The sequence below is a fragment of the Aulonocara sp. 'chitande type north' Nkhata Bay genome, linkage group LG5, assembly GCF_057382095.1.
Source record: "Aulonocara sp. 'chitande type north' Nkhata Bay isolate Kocher_YH1m ecotype deep benthic linkage group LG5, A_spYH_male_GT1.1, whole genome shotgun sequence".
NCBI lineage: Eukaryota > Metazoa > Chordata > Actinopteri > Cichliformes > Cichlidae > Aulonocara > Aulonocara sp. 'chitande type north' Nkhata Bay.
In genome coordinates this window covers 2,440,922-2,462,214 of record NC_141348.1, presented here as the reverse complement: position 1 = coordinate 2,462,214, position 21,293 = coordinate 2,440,922, and the positions used below count along the sequence as shown (strand labels likewise).

At 40.7% G+C, this 21,293-nt stretch overlaps 1 protein-coding gene across 8 annotated transcripts in view; it reads right to left on the bottom strand.

Moving 5' to 3' along the window:
* The window catches only part of ehbp1l1a (EH domain binding protein 1-like 1a), a 49,612-nt gene that overhangs the window by 15,424 nt on the left and 12,895 nt on the right, over nucleotides 1-21,293 (bottom strand). Inside the window, exons 7-18 of one of the 8 annotated variants that reach the window (XM_086290940.1) lie at nucleotides 20,448-20,516; nucleotides 16,034-16,102; nucleotides 14,889-15,134; nucleotides 14,299-14,361; nucleotides 10,886-11,101; nucleotides 10,625-10,768; nucleotides 10,334-10,507; nucleotides 10,156-10,215; nucleotides 9,969-10,074; nucleotides 2,157-7,426; nucleotides 2,016-2,070; nucleotides 1,618-1,821 (exon numbers count right to left, since the gene is read on the bottom strand). In XM_086290940.1, the coding sequence (XP_086147066.1) occupies nucleotides 1,618-1,821; nucleotides 2,016-2,070; nucleotides 2,157-7,426; nucleotides 9,969-10,074; nucleotides 10,156-10,215; nucleotides 10,334-10,507; nucleotides 10,625-10,768; nucleotides 10,886-11,101; nucleotides 14,299-14,361; nucleotides 14,889-15,134; nucleotides 16,034-16,102; nucleotides 20,448-20,516 (6,676 nt within the window). The remainder of the gene's footprint in view (nucleotides 1-1,617; nucleotides 1,822-2,015; nucleotides 2,071-2,156; nucleotides 7,427-9,968; nucleotides 10,075-10,155; nucleotides 10,216-10,333; nucleotides 10,508-10,624; nucleotides 10,769-10,885; nucleotides 11,102-14,298; nucleotides 14,362-14,888; nucleotides 15,135-16,033; nucleotides 16,103-20,447; nucleotides 20,517-21,293) is intronic. The other 7 variants (XM_086290943.1, XM_086290941.1, XM_086290942.1 and 4 more) reach the window with 7 other exon arrangements.

The window sequence follows — 21,293 nt, the reverse complement described above, 5'->3', positions numbered from 1 at the left end:
CCTGGTTCACCAAACCTTGTGTTGACCGGGGGCATTGTTGGAAGCAGAGTGGGTGGAATTTAAGAGTGTGGATATCCCTTAATATCCCATAGTGCTGGTGAATTAAATGCACCGACTTAAGGCTGTGGTTAGCTCCCGACTTTCACACCCTGGGACCAGATTTGACTGGATTTAGAAAGCTAATGGGTGTCTGTAGGGGTGACATGTCAGTTTAATTCAATGGAATTGTATTTATATAGTGCCAAATCACAACAACAGTTGCCTCAAGGCACAGCATGCGGACTCTAGCGACATGGAAACAACAGGGCCTTCACTGGAGAACCCGCCGGTTCCAGTGATTCGCTCCATGGAATATTTTCCACTAGAGCATTCTCATAAAGATACTACACTCAGCTTTGACCGAGTGATGAATGGTTTTCTCTGGGTGCCACTTTAGCTCACTGGGATAAGCATGCAGCCATATGCCGTACAGCTGAAAGCAGCTGGCCCTGATTCTGACCCGTGGCCTTTTGCTACATATCTTCCCCTCTCTCTGCTTTCAATTGATACATTAACTGTATCTATTGAATAAAGCCAAAAAAGTGGTCTGCCTAGTGCATCCTCCACAGAATGTCTTCTGGTGAACCAGCCTGATTAATCTGTTAAGGCCAGCGTCTACCACCCTGAGAATGACAAGCTGGTGGAGTCGCTGAACAAGACAAGTCAACGAAGTCAAGACAAGGATGAGAGTAACTGGTATCACTGGCTAGACTCCACCGAGTTTTCTCCCTTTTAGTTGCTGTTTGGCAGAAACCCACAGGGAGTGTTGGACCTGATTAAAGAAAAATGGGATGAAGGTCTCACCCAGGGAAAAATAAAATTCAATACATCCTGGATCTGAGAGCAAGGCTTTAGTCCAGTTTCCACAGGAGAATTGCCCCCCTGCCCAGTAACATCAGCAGTGGCTGTACAATAGAGGGACTAGGCTAAGACATTTTGTATTGCTCCCTTCATCAAGCTCACAATTACTCACCAAGTGGCAAGGACCCTCGGTGGTCACACGGGGAGTGGTTGATATTGACTATGAAGTGGTGCGGTCAGACAGGGGTGAAGCCACACAAATATACCACCTCAACCTCCTAAAAGAATGGAGAGAGGCTGATACTGCTTCTCTGGTGAGCTCGGTTAAGGATTGAGATGAGTTTGAGCCCAGCGTACCAAATTCAACCATTGCCCCAGCTTACCCCATGTCCCAGGTCGACAAACTCCTAGACCAGTTGGGCACTGCTTGCTTTTTCACAATGCTGGATTTAGCCAAAGGCTACTGGCACATTCGCTTGTCTCCAGAGTCTACAGAAAGAAACTGCCTTCTTCTCTTCATATAGATTGTACCAATTTATTACAAGGGCTGGGGGCTTTTAGTCCCAGCAGGTGAGCGGGGTTGACCAACGTGGACGAGGCTGACTAAAAGAGCCAGCCTGTGGATGTTGGCACATAAAGATAAAGTGAAAACTGCACCGTGAGCACAAACAGTGTCACAAGTCTAGAATGACCTGGACACTGAAATATCAGACTCTGTCTAGGATTATTAATAAGCAACCCATGCTTTATGCAGTTGGTTTCAGTTTGAACACTTACCCTTTGTGGAAAACACCCACAATAGCACCCACTAATCCAGAGATATCTTTTTCCTTTTCTGATAGAGAGGATTCTCCTTTTTTTTCTGTTATTGTTCCTTCAGCTTCCAATAGTTCCCAACCTAAGATTCCCACCAGCTCAGATCTTTCCAATGGTTTCTTCACTCTTAGGTCTTCCTCTGCTGTCCTCTCTATTTCAGATTTTCTGAGGACCCGAATATAAAGGATTTTAAAGCCTGGCTGTTAAAACTTAATTAGCACTAAAATTATAATATCATGAAATTCAACGTCATATTTGTTGTCAGTTTACCATGCAATCTAAATTTGCTGGCCGAAGCAGTGCATGTTAGGCAAACACTAAATGCAAAAAACGCAAGAGCATCAGGCACGTCCACTTACCTATTATCTACATTAAGTTCTATGTTTTGCTTGGCACCAATTTTAAGTTTCTCTTCTGTTTAAAAGAAAAATCAAATGGATTAAAATGTATGGCAAAGAAAGATAACTCCGAGCTTTATATTAACATTACAAATGTCTCACCATATGAAAGTTCTGTGCTTGGACTGCTACCAGGTACAAAAGAAACACCAGGATTTCCTGTGTCTTTGAGATATGACTCTGCATGAGGTAATTCTTGCAAGGTTTGCTTCTTAGTTGCAGGTGGCACAGGCATTGTTTTTGCAGTTGGATTCAATTGCAAAATACTGGGGAACCCAGGAGTTTGAGTGAGTTTTGGACACGATGGAGCCATTGCTACCATGTTCTTAACTTCATCTTGCTTATGGTCTTGTTTTGCAGGAAACTCTCCAATGCTAATTCTTTTATTGCGTAGGTTTTTAAACAAGATCTTGTTGAATGTTGCCACGGTTTGTATGTTCATAGATTCAGCACTATGCCTTCTGGCTGATGGAAAACCTGGGATGCATGAAACACATGGAGCAGAAGAGTTTAGGCTGACCATATTTGGTGATTTGTTTGTAATTTGAGCAGACGGAAAACCGGATGCTCTGGCTTTTTTGGGGCAAGACCCCACTTGTGCTATCATGTTTACGTTGAAGCAATCCGACTTGACCTGTTGAGTAAGTACCACAAACATTTCTGCCATTTTCTTCTGAGGTCTTGACAAAATAGATTTTGTTTCACTTAGCCAACCTGTGCTTGGTACTGGAGTCATGGATGCAAATCCCTTGATACATGAAGCACTGGCACAGTAAGGTACAAAACTTATTCTGGATTTATTCTTGGAATTGTAATGGGGCGCAGACTGGAATCCAGGGATTCTGGAGTTTTCTGGGCAAGCTGGCGCCATTAAATGCATAATCTCTGCATTTTGATTTGGAACATCTTTAAGAAAAACTGTCTCCTTTGGATTTTTATGCATAGATCCATAAGTATATGGATCTAAAAGCCACTGGGATTTTAAGCCCACTTTGAGTGAGGCAAACCCTGGCAAACTTGATACTTGCGGGCAAGCGGGTAGGAGAGTTAGGATATTGTATTTAGTGACAGTAGGAAAGCCTGGAATCAATGATGATCTTGTACACGATGGAACTAAAGGAAGCATGTGGCTTGGTTTGTCTATGATCACTGGTGAGCAGATTATGCTAAGATGAGTATTCCTTTGTGGTCTGTGCATCAGTAAATCCGTTTCAGATGGCCATCCCACGTTCAGATGTGATTCAATCGATGAAAATCCAGGTACAGCAGAAATTACTGGACACAAAGGAAGGAGGTTGACCATATTCAGGCCATGAATTTTGGGACATGGAACAGATGGGAAACCAGGAATACTTGAAACTTTGGGACAAGTTGGTAGAAGGAAAACCATTAATTTCATTACTCTCTCATTACTTGTCATTTTGCTCTCTCTGTCCATCTGCTTGTCTTTCATTCTTGGTTCAAACAGTGGTTCCTTGCTTATTATCCAGTCTTTTGAATCATAATATGATGGAAATCCGGCTATTTGTGACAGTTTGGGGCATGAGCATGAAAGACTGACCATATCTGTCATATCTGCAACATTATACAATCTGGGATTTGGCACAGAGGGAAACCCAAAGATGCACGAATTCCTTGAGCAACTTTGTGCAAGAGAAACGATTCCATTCATGTTTTTAGGTATTTTATCGAGCTCCATTACTAACACGAGCTCCCTTTCAGACGGCTTCTTCCACAATGGTTGATGAATGGTGTTCCAGTTTTTGCTGTCAGCTTGTAATGATGGAAAACCAGCTATACTGGAGACAGTGGGGGAAGATGGAAGGAGACTGAGCATTCTAGACTTATTACAGATTACTGTCGGTGCAAAAACAGATGGAAATCCTGGGACAGAAGCTTCTTTTGGACAAATCGAGGCAAAGGTTGACATTACCTTCATTTCACCATGGTCAAGGCTATATTCAGTCATTATGAGGTTGAGTTTCGCTTGTTTTACTGCTAAAGGTCTAAAATCTGTTATCCAGTTTTTGCTGAAAGGATTCTCCAATAATGAGGGAATGCCTTCAATTAGAGAGATTTTTGGACAAGAACCTAAAATGCTGTTTTTAGCCAATCCACACTTTACTATAGTAGATTGTGGAATCACGGTCATGTCTGTTATTGAGGAATGCTCTGGACATGTTGGCGTCAAAACTCCCGGTTCTTGAATTCCATCCTTCTCTCTTAGTAACACTTCTCTTTCAGTCATGGCACTAAATTCTTCTTGCGACATCTTTGATCTGCTATCAATAACAGATTCTGAGCCAGGTATGCTGCATACATCTGGACCAAAGTGATTTGTATAACTGTATTGAGACACAGATGGGAATCCTGGATTTCTAGCCTTCCTGGGGCAAGAGCGTGCCAGTGAAACCATTTCCTTCTTTTCACTTTCATTCTTCTCTAATGAAGATGGTGGTAATATTCGCTGTATTTGAGATTGTTTCTTCCAGATTAGCTTTCGATCAACACGCCACTGTTTTTCATAATCTGGTGGTATTTTGGATGGCATGCCAGCAATGTTTGTCAACCTGGAACAGGTCCCCAAAAAATTAACCTGTTTATAGCCCGTTTCAGGCGCCACACAACTTTGCACACATTGTGCACTAGGCTGGCAAACATTTTTATCTATTTCTAGATATACGTCTCCTTCTGGGTGAAGAGCAAGTTCTGTGGTTGCAACTTCAAAATCTTTTGATGACTTTTTCCAAGTAGATTCATTGTGCACAAGGGATTCAGATGTTTGTTCAGAAGTAGTAGGAAATCCAAATGTGCTGCTGATGGTTGGGCCAGGCAACAGTATGTTTACGTTGAAGCAATCCGACTTGACCTGTTGAGTAAGTACCACAAACATTTCTGCCATTTTCTTCTGAGGTCTTGACAAAATAGATTTTGTTTCACTTAGCCAACCTGTGCTTGGTACTGGAGTCATGGATGCAAATCCCTTGATACATGAAGCACTGGCACAGTAAGGTACAAAACTTATTCTGGATTTATTCTTGGAATTGTAATGGGGCGCAGACTGGAATCCAGGGATTCTGGAGTTTTCTGGGCAAGCTGGCGCCATTAAATGCATAATCTCTGCATTTTGATTTGGAACATCTTTAAGAAAAACTGTCTCCTTTGGATTTTTATGCATAGATCCATAAGTATATGGATCTAAAAGCCACTGGGATTTTAAGCCCACTTTGAGTGAGGCAAACCCTGGCAAACTTGATACTTGCGGGCAAGCGGGTAGGAGAGTTAGGATATTGTATTTAGTGACAGTAGGAAAGCCTGGAATCAATGATGATCTTGTACACGATGGAACTAAAGGAAGCATGTGGCTTGGTTTGTCTATGATCACTGGTGAGCAGATTATGCTAAGATGAGTATTCCTTTGTGGTCTGTGCATCAGTAAATCCGTTTCAGATGGCCATCCCACGTTCAGATGTGATTCAATCAATGAAAATCCAGGTACAGCAGAAATTACTGGACACAAAGGAAGGAGGTTGACCATATTCAGGCCATGAATTTTGGGACATGGAACAGATGGGAAACCAGGAATACTTGAAACTTTGGGACAAGTTGGTAGAAGGAAAACCATTAATTTCATTACTCTCTCATTACTTGTCATTTTGCTCTCTCTGTCCATCTGCTTGTCTTTCATTCTTGGTTCAAATAGTGGTTCCTTGCTTATTATCCAGTCTTTTGAATCATAATATGATGGAAATCCGGCTATTTGTGACAGTTTGGGGCATGAGCATGAAAGACTGACCATATCTGTCATATCTACAACATTATATAATCTGGGATTTGGCACAGAGGGAAACCCAAAGATGCACGAATTCCTTGAGCAACTTTGTGCAAGAGAAACGATTCCATTCATGTTTTTAGGTATTTTATCGAGCTCCATTACTAACACGAGCTCCCTTTCAGACGGCTTCTTCCACAATGGTTGATGAATGGTGTTCCAGTTTTTGCTGTCAGCTTGTAATGATGGAAAACCAGCTATACTGGAGACAGTGGGGGAAGATGGAAGGAGACTGAGCATTCTAGACTTATTACAGATTACTGTCGGTGCAAAAACAGATGGAAATCCTGGGACAGAAGCTTCTTTTGGACAAATCGAGGCAAAGGTTGACATTACCTTCATTTCACCATGGTCAAGGCTATATTCAGTCATTATGAGGTTGAGTTTCGCTTGTTTTACTGCTAAAGGTCTAAAATCTGTTATCCAGTTTTTGCTGAAAGGATTCTCCAATAATGAGGGAATGCCTTCAATTAGAGAGATTTTTGGACAAGAACCTAAAATGCTGTTTTTAGCCAATCCACACTTTACTATAGTAGATTGTGGAATCACGGTCATGTCTGTTATTGAGGAATGCTCTGGACATGTTGGCGTCAAAACTCCCGGTTCTTGAATTCCATCCTTCTCTCTTAGTAACACTTCTCTTTCAGTCATGGCACTAAATTCTTCTTGCGACATCTTTGATCTGCTATCAATAACAGATTCTGAGCCAGGTATGCTGCATACATCTGGACCACAGTGATTTGTATAACTGTATTGAGACACAGATGGGAATCCTGGATTTCTAACCTTCCTGGGGCAAGAGCGTGCCAGTGAAACCATTTCCTTCTTTTCACTTTCATTCTTCTCTAATGAAGATGGTGGTAATATTCGCTGTATTTGAGATTGTTTCTTCCAGATTAGCTTTCGATCAACACGCCACTGTTTTTCATAATCTGGTGGCATTTTGGATGGCATGCCAGCAATGTTTGTCAACCTGGAACAGGTCCCCAAAAAATTAACCTGTTTATAGCCCGTTTCAGGCGCCACACAACTTTGCACACATTGTGCACTAGGCTGGCAAACATTTTTATCTATTTCTAGATATACGTCTCCTTCTGGGTGAAGAGCAAGTTCTGTGGTTGCAACTTCAAAATCTTTTGATGACTTTTTCCAAGTAGATTCATTGTGCACAAGGGATTCAGATGTTTGTTCAGAAGTAGTAGGAAATCCAAATGTGCTGCTGATGGTTGGGCCAGGCAACAGTATCCCAGCTTTTCTATTTGTCTCCATCTGCGTGTCAGCCATTTCTTTCATCATCTCACTGTCTTTCTGTGGTGCTTTTCTAATTTCCTCTGTAGTCACCTTTGGTAGCTCTTCCCACAGAATGATCCTGTCTGCAGGATAACTTTCTGTAGTCATTTTTGGTAGCTCTTCCCATTGAATGGTGCTACTATTTGGAGGTTTTTGTAGTTGCTGTTCAGCGTTATTTACTTGGGTTTGGGATAGTGGTTTTGCAGCACCAATCGAACATGTTGACTGCAGTAAAACCACGTTTTCATCACTAAAGAAAAGGTAAATACAAAGTCACAGTCAATACTCTACAGTCAAGGAGGAGGATGCCACAATAATATAATAAATATATTAAATCATTTTATTAAAGATCAATGCAATTCAAGTTCATAATCTTCATAATAATACAGTGAAACTCTGGTACAGGGTTACGGTCACTGTGAAGTAGATATAAATCTTTTAAAATCATTTTAAAATCATTTTTTTAAAATAACACGCTCGAATAAAGCACTGTTACTACTCTTTGTTCCTTTAATAACTTCATAATGTCATGCATGGTATTCGACAAATGCATTTCACAACAAACAGTCCAGTACTAAGACACCACACTCAAGAACTGCACCCCACAAACAAAGCACCAAGTCACAACATTTTGCTGATGATGATTCCACAGCGACTGTGCAACTTTTTTTTTTCCATTTCTTCTGACTTTGTTGCAATGCATAGTCTTTGATTACTTTTTTATTTGCTTTATATTCAGTGCTTTTAGCTGCAACCAGTGTTGCTCAGTAACATCACTATTGTTGGAATAGTGACAATAACAACAACTGAAGCTCATCTCATAAAAAGAGCATAATTAATGGCATCCAGAGCAGAGGTCAGGTATCACGCTCACATACACTTACCTGCTCTCACTGTTTCACTGTTCCTAGCATACCAGTAATACCATAATCTGACGTAATGGCAACCAGTGACTCTGAAAGTGACTTCAGTGATCTCAGCTCCTTTGGCAACACTCTCTCTCCTTTGTAACTTTAACTTACTTTATATTTTTAGCAACCACAAAAAAGTTCAAAACTACACAACTGATGCAAACTACAAATAAGAATTCTGCCAGCTGGTGTTTAGCTGTAACAATGTATCACATCACTGCATCACAATGCAAAGCAAGGGACTAGCAATCACAAATAGTGGCCTGTCAGGAATTGAGTGGCACATTTTACAAATCACATTTCTAAAAGCAGAATCAAAAAGCAGAAGTTTCAAAAATTTCACCCAGAAACATCAAACAGGGAACTCAAACACTGTTTTTAAAACAACCGCTTCATCTTCTTAACATGGAGTCTAAAATCAGATCTAAAATCTGATTGGTCTGGCCTTTTCTCATAACTTTCCAACCCTGTTCAGTTGAGATGATGATTGGTTGACTTGAATTTCAGCAGCCTTGATGGGAAAGGTTCATGACTTCTTATGCAGCTTGATTAGAGACAATATATCAGGCGTAACTCGACTTGACAGAAGCCTTACTAAAGAAATGTTCTTTCAGTGGATGTTGTTGACTGTTTCCTTGAGGTGGATGTAGCTGCTCTGAGGTAGAGCAGGTCATCTACTAAGGTTAAGGAAGGTTAGTGGTTTGATCCCAGGCTGCTCCAGTCTGCACGCCAAACATCTTTGGGCAAGATACAAACTCCAAGTTGCTCTCCGATGCGTCCATCTTTCCAAAGCATGCCACGCATTCTGTGAATTTTTTCGGGACTGAAATAGCATGGGGTGGTTTTATATATTGTAATAAAAAATTGCATTTTTGCAATTAGTGCAAACTCAAAAAAAATTTATTGCACTAATTTTTGCAATTAGTGCAATTTATTTTCTTGATCTCGAGGCTGTTTTGTTCATTCTTTCTTGTAGACCGCGTTGTTGCTCAGTAAATACATGTTCTTCTTACAATTATGACACTATTATCATTTATTAAAAGCAACACTTCCTGAGTCACATTAAACATTATGTAATAATAAATAAATACTTTTTTTCTATTCCCCACCAGAATCATCTTCCTGTGTAACTCTTTACAGTTCAGGTGCTATTTTTAAATCACTTAAAGTGAGTCCTGTTTTACCTCCTCTTGTAAAGTTGAATACTTGCAGAAAATAAACTAAATGTGTGTTTTTTCGGTGCAAGATTTCCCGTTGACGATCGCTGCTCATGTGAGTCTCTGAGCTTTCAGCAGGTTATTTGATGAATACATCGTTCCCAGGCCAAAAAAGGAAAATCTCAGTTGCACGGTGAGACCACGAGCATGATCGTTGTTTATTTCAAAATTCACTGGTTTGTTTCCTAAATTTGTCTCACGTGGACAACAGTGAAACTGTTGCATAGCATGCCAGCATGTAATTTTGCTACACTGAAAAATTGGGGATTTGTTGGTCACACAAACACAATCTTTGCACACCTCACTACTCAGATTTGTTTCACTGTGACTTTGTTAAAAAATGAAAATCCAATCAAAAGTTCTGACAAAGCACAAATGGAGAGAACATAACTTCCAGACAATGTCGTTACACAGCAGCTTCAAATAAAGTGGCTCAGAATTACATGAGAATATAACCTTAAAGAGGAAAAACAGTGTTTTTCATTTTTATAGGCCAATTAAACAAGGATAACTACACCTCATGAAGTACTCTCGAAACTACAGTTTGATAGAACCATAAGCAAAAATGTTGTGATATGGGAACGTGGATTATTGTTAGACGATCGTGAAAACACAGCAAATGTTCAGAAGTGCCAAACTCAAGCAGCCTGCAGGAACAACTTACCCTGCTGATGCTTTGGCAGCGTCGAGTCCACACGCTGTATCTCTTTTCCTCTCTGAAGCTCTGACCTTCTCTGACCTTTGGCTGGCTGGGCCTCCAGGGTTAGAGGCTAATAACATACAGTTCAGAGAGTTAGCCATGCAGTCCGTACTGTAGGCCTTACCCCACTGAATGCTGACTTGATGCTTACCTGTGGGTGCTGTGCACTGGTTATCCTCTTCATTCAGGGTGCTCAGCTGTCTTTTGAACTCTAATAAGAAGGAAAAGCAAAGATACGATTTTACAAATCAAGCTAAAAAACGAGGTTCGTGTGCCATCACGCTAGCATAGCAGCTACACTCTTTTCTGTGCTGAACCTAACCATGTACCTGCATCATGTTCACAGACTGAAAGAGAAGGAAACACATGAGCAGAGGAAAGATGTAGAGAAGGTGAGGCGGTCTCTAATGCAGATGTGACCTGAGGTTTCCAAAAAGAAACATATCCAGACCCTCCGCTGGGTTTCTCATCTAAAGGCTGAGCAGTGGGCAGAGAAGATGAAGCTGACAGGAAAGAAAACAAGAAGGGAAAAACAGAGACGAATGAAAGAGAAGTACAGCAAGCAGCCTCTGATCAACATGGCAGAGTACTGGTCTGGGTTTAAAGTAGAGCAGAATTACATGGCATCTCTAGTCTCTGCTTTTTCTGCAGAAGTGCAGCTTGTCCAGGATCACTGACAAAGGGATGCAGAGACGTAGGAGAGTGGGCCAGCTGTGCTAGAGGGACCTGAGATTTAGGAGGCCTCCATTCAGTCTGCCAGGAAGCTGGAAAACAAAGGGGAAAACATGGGAGGACAGAGTAAGGAAAAACCAAAGGTAAAGGTCAAGTAAAGGGTGTGGAAAATATCTGCTTGGTCTACACTTTAATCTCTGTCCCTTTACCTGACTCTGGGGAAAACGGTAGACTTGTAGGTTTAATATGGGCAGACCCCATATCAGACTCTAGCAGAGGTGGGGCAAGCTTTTCAGAGGTGGAGCAGGCTTTGAGAGCAGGACGTGGCGGAGGTATAGGGAAAGAGCTGAGTAGAGCTGAGGATGATGATGAGGAAACAGAGGAAAAAGAAGGACCACTCTGCTCTCTACGTGCACTAGTACAGGCTGAGAAAAGACAAGACAAGAAAAGAAAAGAAAAGAAAAGAAAAGAAGAGAAAAGAAAAGTTATCGCTGCATTATTGTGATAATCAAGACAGCAAACTTTTCACATGTGAAAATATACAAGGGAAGCTTACCTGTGCATGCAGAGTACTACATATAACATCGGCTGCATGACACACTACTTTGTGTAAAACACTACATTTGGCAGCAGTTTGACAACTTTCCAAGGATACATTTAGTTTTAGTATTTAACATATGAAAGTATTTATTCTGCAGTTATTTTCAAAGCTATGACATCAGAGCTCTGTCAGTGCTTAATGTAATGGTCTGTTCTCAAAATAGATTCAGATCAGTAAGTCTCATTCTCAATATGAAAACTATACTTCTAATGATGGGTCCACACAGGAAGTGACCAGCAGTGACGTGGGGCCAGAGGCCACTGAGACAGGAACAGCCTGTGAAGCAGTGGGTCAACTTTAACACTTTAACCACCTACCAACATGCTCGGCTTCCCTCTATCACATCTCAAGGCCAAACTGGTTTCATCATAGGAAGACATGGATTCTTTGTTTGGAATATTGTGCAAAGAGAAACTGCTGAGATCTATCCTGATTTAAATCCCATGTGTAGGCTGGACGGAGATATTTAAAACACTTTTCAGGTTTTTGGGACTCCTGCCCGTCCCGTCTGCCCAACAGATTGATTTTCCCAAGTGGACCACCACAGCTTTTGCTATAATGGTCCACTTGACTGGCATAGTTTGTTCAATTTTTATTATTTAGATTTTATTACAAACAGAACGTACAGGACTGGGGGGCCAGGAAAGAGAAAGACGAGGGGGAAAGAAAAGAAACTGAAAATCTGCTCGATCACCTGCTGAGAAAAAGAAACAGCACAGCAGGGAAACCACAGCACCAACCAACATGAGCATCAGTTACAGTGAGCAATAAATATCCAGTGTTACTGAGCAGCATACAGAGCTAATAATGCATGATATGTTTAGACCACGATAGTGTGTGTGTGTGTGTGTGTGTGTGTGTGTGTGTGTGTGTGAGCTTGTATTCTGCTTGTATTACCACTTGTCCCTTAACCGAATTGATAACTTATTTCCTTGTTAATTTACAGTTAGCCATAATGCTTTAATTTATACATTGCTGGTGTAACTTTGTTTGACACACTATCCTGGGTTTGTTTGTGGTAGCAGCAGTTACATCTATTACATCCATGCATATGTTTTAAAGCAAACACTACTAACCATCAGGTCATTTGAATTTTCTTCTGTTCACAGGCAAATGTCCGGTAAATTATGTTTCTTCATATTGCTTTGGTTATAATTACCATGTTTGTCCATGTATTCAGGTCCTATATTTAAGACGGGTATATGGGAAGGGCCGCCAAGTATTTCCTGTTTATACCCACATAGCAAAGTTGGTATGGCCCTGATCTGGCCCACACAATGTGCTTACACATGGCCCACATGCCGCAAAGAATGACGGCCCTTTGGTGGCCCAGATCTGGTTTGCCAGAGGTGGCCCACACATGGGCCAGCACAAGGCCAGTTGCAGACACACTGCTGGCTCAGATGTCAGCCTAATGTGTACCTTAATCAAGCCATGTAATAACAACATGTGCCGGAACATAATAGTGCAAAAGTAACATAACTCTGTTCTTTTATAGCGCTTTTTTGCTCTCCCAGATTACTCAAAGTGCTCTATGCCACATTCACCCACTTTCTCTAAACTGAGTGCTTCCTAACTGCATTCATTCACATTCACACTCTTGACATGCCGACTGGAGGAGCCAGGGATTGAACCACCAACCTTCCGATCAGTAGCTGACCTGCTCTTCCTCCTGAGCTACAGCCACCCGGTGGTGACCATGAGTAAACCATCACTAGGTTTTGGATAAAGTGTAAACTAACAAACCTGTCAAACCTGCATTTGAAACGTTGGCTACCACAGCAGTATAGTATTGCAACAAGGCATTTGGGTCCTCTAACTAAAATAGGAAAACAGGAACATGAATAGTGCCATCATTGCCAGACCTGGCCCACATCTGGTTGACATACACCCTGCCATGACACCAGTCAGTCAGAAGTGCCAGCTTGATGCCGGATCCGGGCCAGACCTGTTTTCTATGAGCATGCAATCACATAGACAGTGCCATCTATGCCAGGCCTGGCCCATATCTGGATGACATACGTCTTATCATGCCAGAGGTCAGCCAGCAGTGCCGGCTTGATACCAGCTCCGGGCCAGACCTGCTTGCTATGTGGGTATAGGGTCATGAGGTCATTAATTGCATCACTGGGTGTAACCAAATGAAGTTTTTTTTCATTTTGTATTGATTATTTTCTTTAAAGTAGCCTTTTGAGTTGTACTTCATGCAGTGTTTTACTTTTCAAACCATTTAGCTGAGTAAATGAGTTTGTCAATTTCATGCATAATCTTATTCCTGTTCTTTGTTTAGAATTGTATTGTTTGGTCCGACCTATTTGTTTCGATGGTAGAGACTAACGAGGTTCAGGTGTGGATAAAATCCTGTATAAAGCAAGTGGGATTTTTTCCTACCAGGTTGATTGTTTTATGGAGATGCCAGAAATAAAGTATATTTAAAAGAAGCTTAAATAGTCTGCTGATGCTGTTTACTTATCACCTTCCTTGCTGTTTACGTTATGCTACTTCACAGTGTCTAATAATGGGCGTGGGGAGCTAGAGGGCACGGGAACTCAGTCCTGAGTTAAACCTTTCTCAATTCCAAGACAAGAAGCAACTGCCAAGATAGCCAGGATAGCATTGGCTGGCTAGGACAGCACATCCATGAAATGGTTACCCAGGCAACCTAAGACAGGAACATCAGCTGAACACCAACTAAGCAACAAAGCAAAGTATCACTTCCTGTGTGGACCCACCTTTAGTTTACCTGTTGCTATCAGATTTTATTTCCTTCATACATTTTATGGTATGTTTGCTTAAATGGATGTTTTACCCTGAAGTGCAGCATTACCCTAAATACATAAATACCAGTTTACATGATGCATCTACTCTAATGTCAATACGAACAGAGCAGAACGGGATTCCTTGCAAACGGCTTTGTTTTTTCCAAAACAAAGCTGTTTGCAAGGAATTTGAGGATTGAGGGAGATAGAAAGATGGATCAGAGGGTAAAGGGGAATTTTGAAGAAATTAAAGAGAGGAAACCTTGGGCCTTCAAGGCTTCAGTTGAAGAGGAGCCAAAATGGAAGCTTTGGGGCCTTTGAGGAGCTGAAATGTCCACGAGACGCCAGCAGAACATGTCCAGGAAGCGCCAGAATCAGAAGAGAAAGGGAGCAGTGTGAAGATAAAAGACAAATAACGAGAGCAAGTGAAAATATGCAGACTGTTAACTACGCTACAACCAGAAGACAGGATTCACAGCATTTATGAAAATGCACATGAGAGGTGAAGGAGAGAGTGCAGGCAGTGGAGATGAGTTTGATGGCAGGAGTAACCTACAGCCTCACCTCAGTTGTTGCAGCATTAGCTATAATAATGACTTCTAGCATTATAATAGGATATAATGAGAAAGAAATATCAACAGTGAGCTGCAGTTTTATCCTAACTTTACTAAGAATAGGTGTAAATCCATGAACATACACTCCTTTAACAGAAAGTGCTTCAGCTCTGCAACTGGTGCAACAGATGCATTGATGCATTAAATAAAATGCAGATAATCCCTTTAAAAATGGGCTCTCAGAGTCAAAGAGAAGAAAGGGAAGCACACAAAACTAGTAACATCTGTTGACGAGTACCTGATCCAACAGTGTGCTGGAAGATTTTGGGGAGTACAGGAAGGTGAGAGTGTGCAAAGGCTGGCAACGAGTAGGCATCGGGAGAGGGCCGAGCTTGCTGGGTAGTGCTCGGTGGTTGTGCGTGGGTTTGCAATGAGAAAGATGGAACAGATGGATCAGGGACTGGCAGTGACAGTAGAGGATAAGATGGTGCTGAAAAGGTGGAAGAAATGCCAGAAGACCTTTTCCTATCAGTCTCTGAGGTCACTGAGTGAAAGATATGACATGCACAGGGATAAGGGAGAAGATGGAAAATAAAGAAATGAAATAAAGGTCAGCAGGAAACAGGAAACAAGCAGAAATGTAAAAACATAATGACATGTGTACTCCCAAACTCCCAAACTGGCTCTAATAAATAAAAAGGTCAGGTTGGACACTGATTTTAACCCATTAAATCAGTTTTAGGCCAAACCTTTAGGTCAAATTAATGTAACTCTTGTTCCAGGGGCACAATCGAAAAATTGCAATGGTTTATAAAAGCACCAACTCTGTGCTTTTCAGTGATATTAGGGTCAGTATGGTCCTCCCAGGCAAGGCGCCACATCCAGATCTTGTCAAATAACACAGAAAACAACAAAAACAAAACAAATTTTTAAAAAAACACAATAAAAAGAACCAAAATGCCTTTAAAATGTCTGTTTTCTGCAGAGCTCCATCACACTGACTCTCTCTTCTTTCAACCAAACTTTAATGCAACACCATGCCTGGCATTACCGTAATTACTCTAATAAAACTGAAAAGCACAAATCGCTGCTTTTAGGAAGCTTTGGAATTTTTTCATTTGAGCAAATGTTTCAGGAGTTACAGATGTTTAAAAAAAAACATTGGAAAATGCACGGCGACAGGTTAGGCTTTAGATCAGGGTGTCAAACTCCAGTCCTCGAGGGATGTTGCAGCAGTGACACATGAAAAGGTTTCAGGACACCGGCCCTCGAGGCCTGGAGTTTGACACCCTGGTTTAGAGGGTTAAAGTAAAGTCGCAGATGCATATATGAAAGTGGGTTTTTGTGTTATTTTTAAGAAAACATATGTGAGTGTGGAAAGTGGAAGAGAGGAACTGAAAGGAGGAAGAGAAATGATAATAAATTCACAGAAGTGAGAATTACCTGTGGGGCCTAATTCAACTACAGGCCTCCAGGCCAGATCATGAACTCTTTCAGTGGGGGAAGCAGAGGCTTTTGTATGAAGAAAGAAAACAGCAGGCAGAGTGATTAAAAGAATGGAAAGCACATTTTATATAGGAAACCAAAAAGGAAGCAGCAACAGTTAAGGAATATAAGTTCAAAGAGAAACAGAATAGAGAGAAGGGGCATAATTTCCTCCCTCCAACATGAGTCTAAGCTAAAAACAGTTTCTAAAATGCTTCGTTCATGTGGCATTGATTCCATATCTACCAGAAACAGAACAAATCTGTTTGGAAGTGCCATGAAAAACATATGAGCCCTTTTCAAGATTTCTTAGTTTTTTCATATTTGTTGTTACAAATCAAGAAAATTTTAATATCAGACAAAGATAAGGAGAATAAATACAAAATACAGTGCAACACAATAAAGTTACGATTTCATTATTGGAACAAAGCCATCCAAACCTACCTGGCCTTCTGTTAAAAAGTAATTGCTGCCTTTATTAAATCATGAATTAACTGCCTCCAAACCTAATAACTGCTCGTGCCACCCTTGGCAGCAAGAACTACAATCAAGTGTTTGCAATAACTGGCAACAAGTCTTTCACATCGCTGTGGAGGAATTCTGGCTCTCTTCCTTGCAGAGTTCAGACTTTTAGCAGATTGTTTTTTTAGTCATTCAGAGGTGGACTTGCTGGTGTGTTTTTCAGATCATAGTCCTGCTGCATTATTCGAGTATGCTTGACTTTCCTGCCCTGAACTGGAGATTATTTGATTTTCTGGATTCATGGTTCCATCAATCATAGTAGTCTCTGCTGGTACAGAAGCTTGAAAGCAGCTCCAGACCATCCCAGTACCACCTCCATTTCTGACTGTTGGTATCATGTTCTTTTTATTAAATATAACACTATATTTAGAGTTTTAGTAGTCAAACCTTCCAAAAAGTTAATCTTTTGTCTCATCAGGTCAGAGAATATTTTCTTAAAAGTCTTGGAGGTCATTCAAGTAGTTCTTTGGCTAATGTGAGACGAGTCGTTGAGGTCTTTGGGGTCAGAAGTGGTTTTTGCCTTGGAACTCTCTCATGGGCTGAGGCAGGTGAGGCCTGCAGTTTTTTAGATGCTGTTCTGGATTCTGTTAAGGCCACCTGAATGAGTCATGATGGTGTACTTAGATCAATGTTGTTGTTATAGGCCGGCCACTCCAAAGAAGGATCGCCTCTGTTGGTTGGCTAGATTCCCAAACCCTTAGAAATGACTTTGAAACCCTTTCCAGACTGATAGAAGTCAATGACTACGTTGCTCAGCTGTTCTCCAGTTTCTTTCAGTCATGGCATGAAGTCCATTTTTTTCTGGTCAGCATCACTTTGTCACGCAGGTTCTAGTCAAGTGATTTCTTGATTCCTAGGTCTGGCAGTAATAAGGCCTGAGTGTCACGATATCTTACAGCATCCTGCCATGACACTGCGGGGCGACCGTGGCTCAGGGGGTTGGGACGCGTATCTGTAACCGGAAGGTCGCCGATTCGATCCCCGGGCTCTCTGTCCTGGTCGTTGCGTCCTTGGACAAGACACTTTTCCCTACCGCCTACTGGTGTTGGCCAGAGCGGCCGATGGCGCAATATGGCAGCCTCGCTTCTGTCAGTCTGCCCCAGGGCAGCTGTGGCTACAACCGTAGTTTGCCTCCACCAGTGTGTGAATGTGAGAGTGAATGAATAGTGGCATTGTAAACCGCTTTGGGTGCCTTGAAAAGCGCTATATAAATCCAATCCATTATTATTATTTGTCTCTAACCATCGGGAACCCTCACGTTAACTTTTATCGAGTGGAAAAAAGTTAGCATTCATTCTCCAGCTTCGCTGTGTTTATGTTATGGTAGCATAGCTGTGTCGCTAGCGATCACGTAGCACATCATTATATACCAGCTAGCCCAACTTCAGTAACCCTGCAAACGTCACTGCTGTTTAGTTTTCTGTCTTCATTCATGTTGGAAGTGATAGCAGAGCTGTACGTTTGAATTTTGTCAAAAATCTCTCAGTCAGAACATGCTATATCATGTTTAGGTGAAAGCTAGCGAGCTAACTTCCTGCTAGCTTCTAACTCTGTTAAATGTAACTAATCCTGTTTTTATGGATGCCTGGGTGTTAAAATTAATTGTTACACCTGGTAAAGCAGCAATGCTGATCATTTTATGGGTCATTCTTACTATTCGGTGCCATTTGAGTCCTAATGACATAATATGGTATATTTAGTGTAAAACTTGTCTAATGCTTATTTCTAAACCATTTTCTTGTATGTTTAACCCCCCTCTACCATAGAACACATTGATATATACACAGGATAAATACATTAAAAGTAAATTACTTTTATTTTAGCACAAGTCACTAAAGTACTATGTCCCCAGTCATGCTTGCTCGACTTCAGTTACAAATATAACTTAAAAAAAAAAAAAAAATCTAGATTTTTCATCATTTCTGGATTGGCTTATTTCTAATGTTCCTCATCAAATGTTCTTTTTTATTATTAATGCATGTTTAATACTTAAAATCTTTAAAAAATGTTGTGTCCCTGAATCAACTGTCACCCCTGTTACTCTGATAAGAATTCCATAGAACACATCACCTGATTATTCTTTTAGTCATATGACACTCCCGGATGTAACATATTTTGGAGGGAAAACTTTCAAGAAGAAGACGAGTAAGTACCACTCTTTAATCAACCCTTTTTTCAATGTTTTAGCAAGATTTTGTAATGTGGCAAAGCATAACACGTCCAACCTGTTACGCTTATTAATAGTGGAAACAATTTTTTTTTTGTAATTTTTATAATATGGCTAATAAACATGTTAAAAATGGTTCTTAGTGGTCACCATGTACTAGCTTGTTGTTCATCATACTAGTAGTAATGGCTAAGTTTAGCATAAAATCTCCCCCCTGTTACCGTCACCCCTGTTATTGCTATGCACTGTAACATGAAATTTCCTTGCAGATTTTAAAAAGGGACATTGTAGCTTTTAGAAAATGTAAATATTACTATAACTGTGTATTCAAAACAGTTATTAATAGAAAATTGAATGTCCTGTAACAGGGTGGACATTTGGCACGTCATGGGTAAAGACTTTGATTTTAAAAAATATAATATAATATCCTTAGCTGGACCAATACATTTTTCTTATAGGTTGAAAATCCCTCTTTTAGATGAAATGTTAAAATAATTCAAAATTTTGTATTTTTTGATGAAGAGTGATCACACTGAAATGGCACCGAATAGTAGGAATGACTCTTATTAAAGATGAAAGATTTTAGACAGTTTTTAACTCTCAGTGATGCGGCTGTGTTCGTTTGACTTTGGGACCTGAAGCGGACAGAGTTTAGGACCCAGATTACTCCACGAGGCTCCTGACTACGGTGGCCGTAATGCTCCGACAATCCATCAAGCGGTGCGGCTTCATAGCTTACCAAAGTCGTACTAAAACATTTTTTGACAGATTTTTGAGCGCCGTGTACCACATAAAATCGATTTGAGGTCAGTAAGCACAACCAGAATTCATACATAAGGCGCACTGTTGATTTTTGAGAAAATTAAAGGATTTTAAGTGTGCATTATAGTGCGGAAAATGTGGTATACAGAAGAAAAGAATATATCGCGATATATATCGTTACCGCACGTGCTTCAAATTATACCACGATATGGATTTTAGGCCATATCGCCCAGCCTCAAATGGGAGTAACTACTTGTTCACACCGGGCAGGTAGATCTCCTTCGTTTTTAATAAATGATTCATCATTTAAAAGCTGAATTTTATATTTATTCAGGTCATCTTTGTCTAATCCCAAAAAGTTCATTCTGGTTATCTGGACGTCGCGTTTTCAGTGGGAGAAACATTTCGTCACTCAAACATGCAAAGCACCCAGAAGAAATCAGGAAGGGGACAAATACTTGTTCATGGCACTGTATGTATTAATTCTGGTATTGTCTTTTTAGGTACATATTTGCACTTTAAATCCAATATTTCTAGCTGCAAATTTTAAAACCTAAAAAGCGCAGGCATGCATTGACTCTTGTAGCAGAAAATATTACAGCAAATGTTTCAGGAGTTACAGATGTTTAAAAAAAAACATTGGAAAATGCACGGCGACAGGTTAGGCTTTAGATCAGGGTGTCAAACTCCAGTCCTCGAGGGATGTTGCAGCAGTGACACATGAAAAGGTTTCAGGACACCGGCCCTCGAGGCCTGGAGTTTGACACCCTGGTTTAGAGGGTTAAAGTAAAGTCGCAGATGCATATATGAAAGTGGGTTTTTGTGTTATTTTTAAGAAAACATATGTGAGTGTGGAAAGTGGAAGAGAGGAACTGAAAGGAGGAAGAGAAATGATAATAAATTCACAGAAGTGAGAATTACCTGTGGGGCCTAATTCAACTACAGGCCTCCAGGCCAGATCATGAACTCTTTCAGTGGGGGAAGCAGAGGCTTTTGTATGAAGAAAGAAAACAGCAGGCAGAGTGATTAAAAGAATGGAAAGCACATTTTATATAGGAAACCAAAAAGGAAGCAGCAACAGTTAAGGAATATAAGTTCAAAGAGAAACAGAATAGAGAGAAGGGGCATAATTTCCTCCCTCCAACATGAGTCTAAGCTAAAAACAGTTTCTAAAATGCTTCGTTCATGTGGCATTGATTCCATATCTACCAGAAACAGAACAAATCTGTTTGGAAGTGCCATGAAAAACATATGAGCCCTTTTCAAGATTTCTTAGTTTTTTCATATTTGTTGTTACAAATCAAGAAAATTTTAATATCAGACAAAGATAAGGAGAATAAATACAAAATACAGTGCAACACAATAAAGTTACGATTTCATTATTGGAACAAAGCCATCCAAACCTACCTGGCCTTCTGTTAAAAAGTAATTGCTGCCTTTATTAAATCATGAATTAACTGCCTCCAAACCTAATAACTGCTCGTGCCACCCTTGGCAGCAAGAACTACAATCAAGTGTTTGCAATAACTGGCAACAAGTCTTTCACATCGCTGTGGAGGAATTCTGGCTCTCTTCCTTGCAGAGTTCAGACTTTTAGCAGATTGTTTTTTTAGTCATTCAGAGGTGGACTTGCTGGTGTGTTTTTCAGATCATAGTCCTGCTGCATTATTCGAGTATGCTTGACTTTCCTGCCCTGAACTGGAGATTATTTGATTTTCTGGATTCATGGTTCCATCAATCATAGTAGTCTCTGCTGGTACAGAAGCT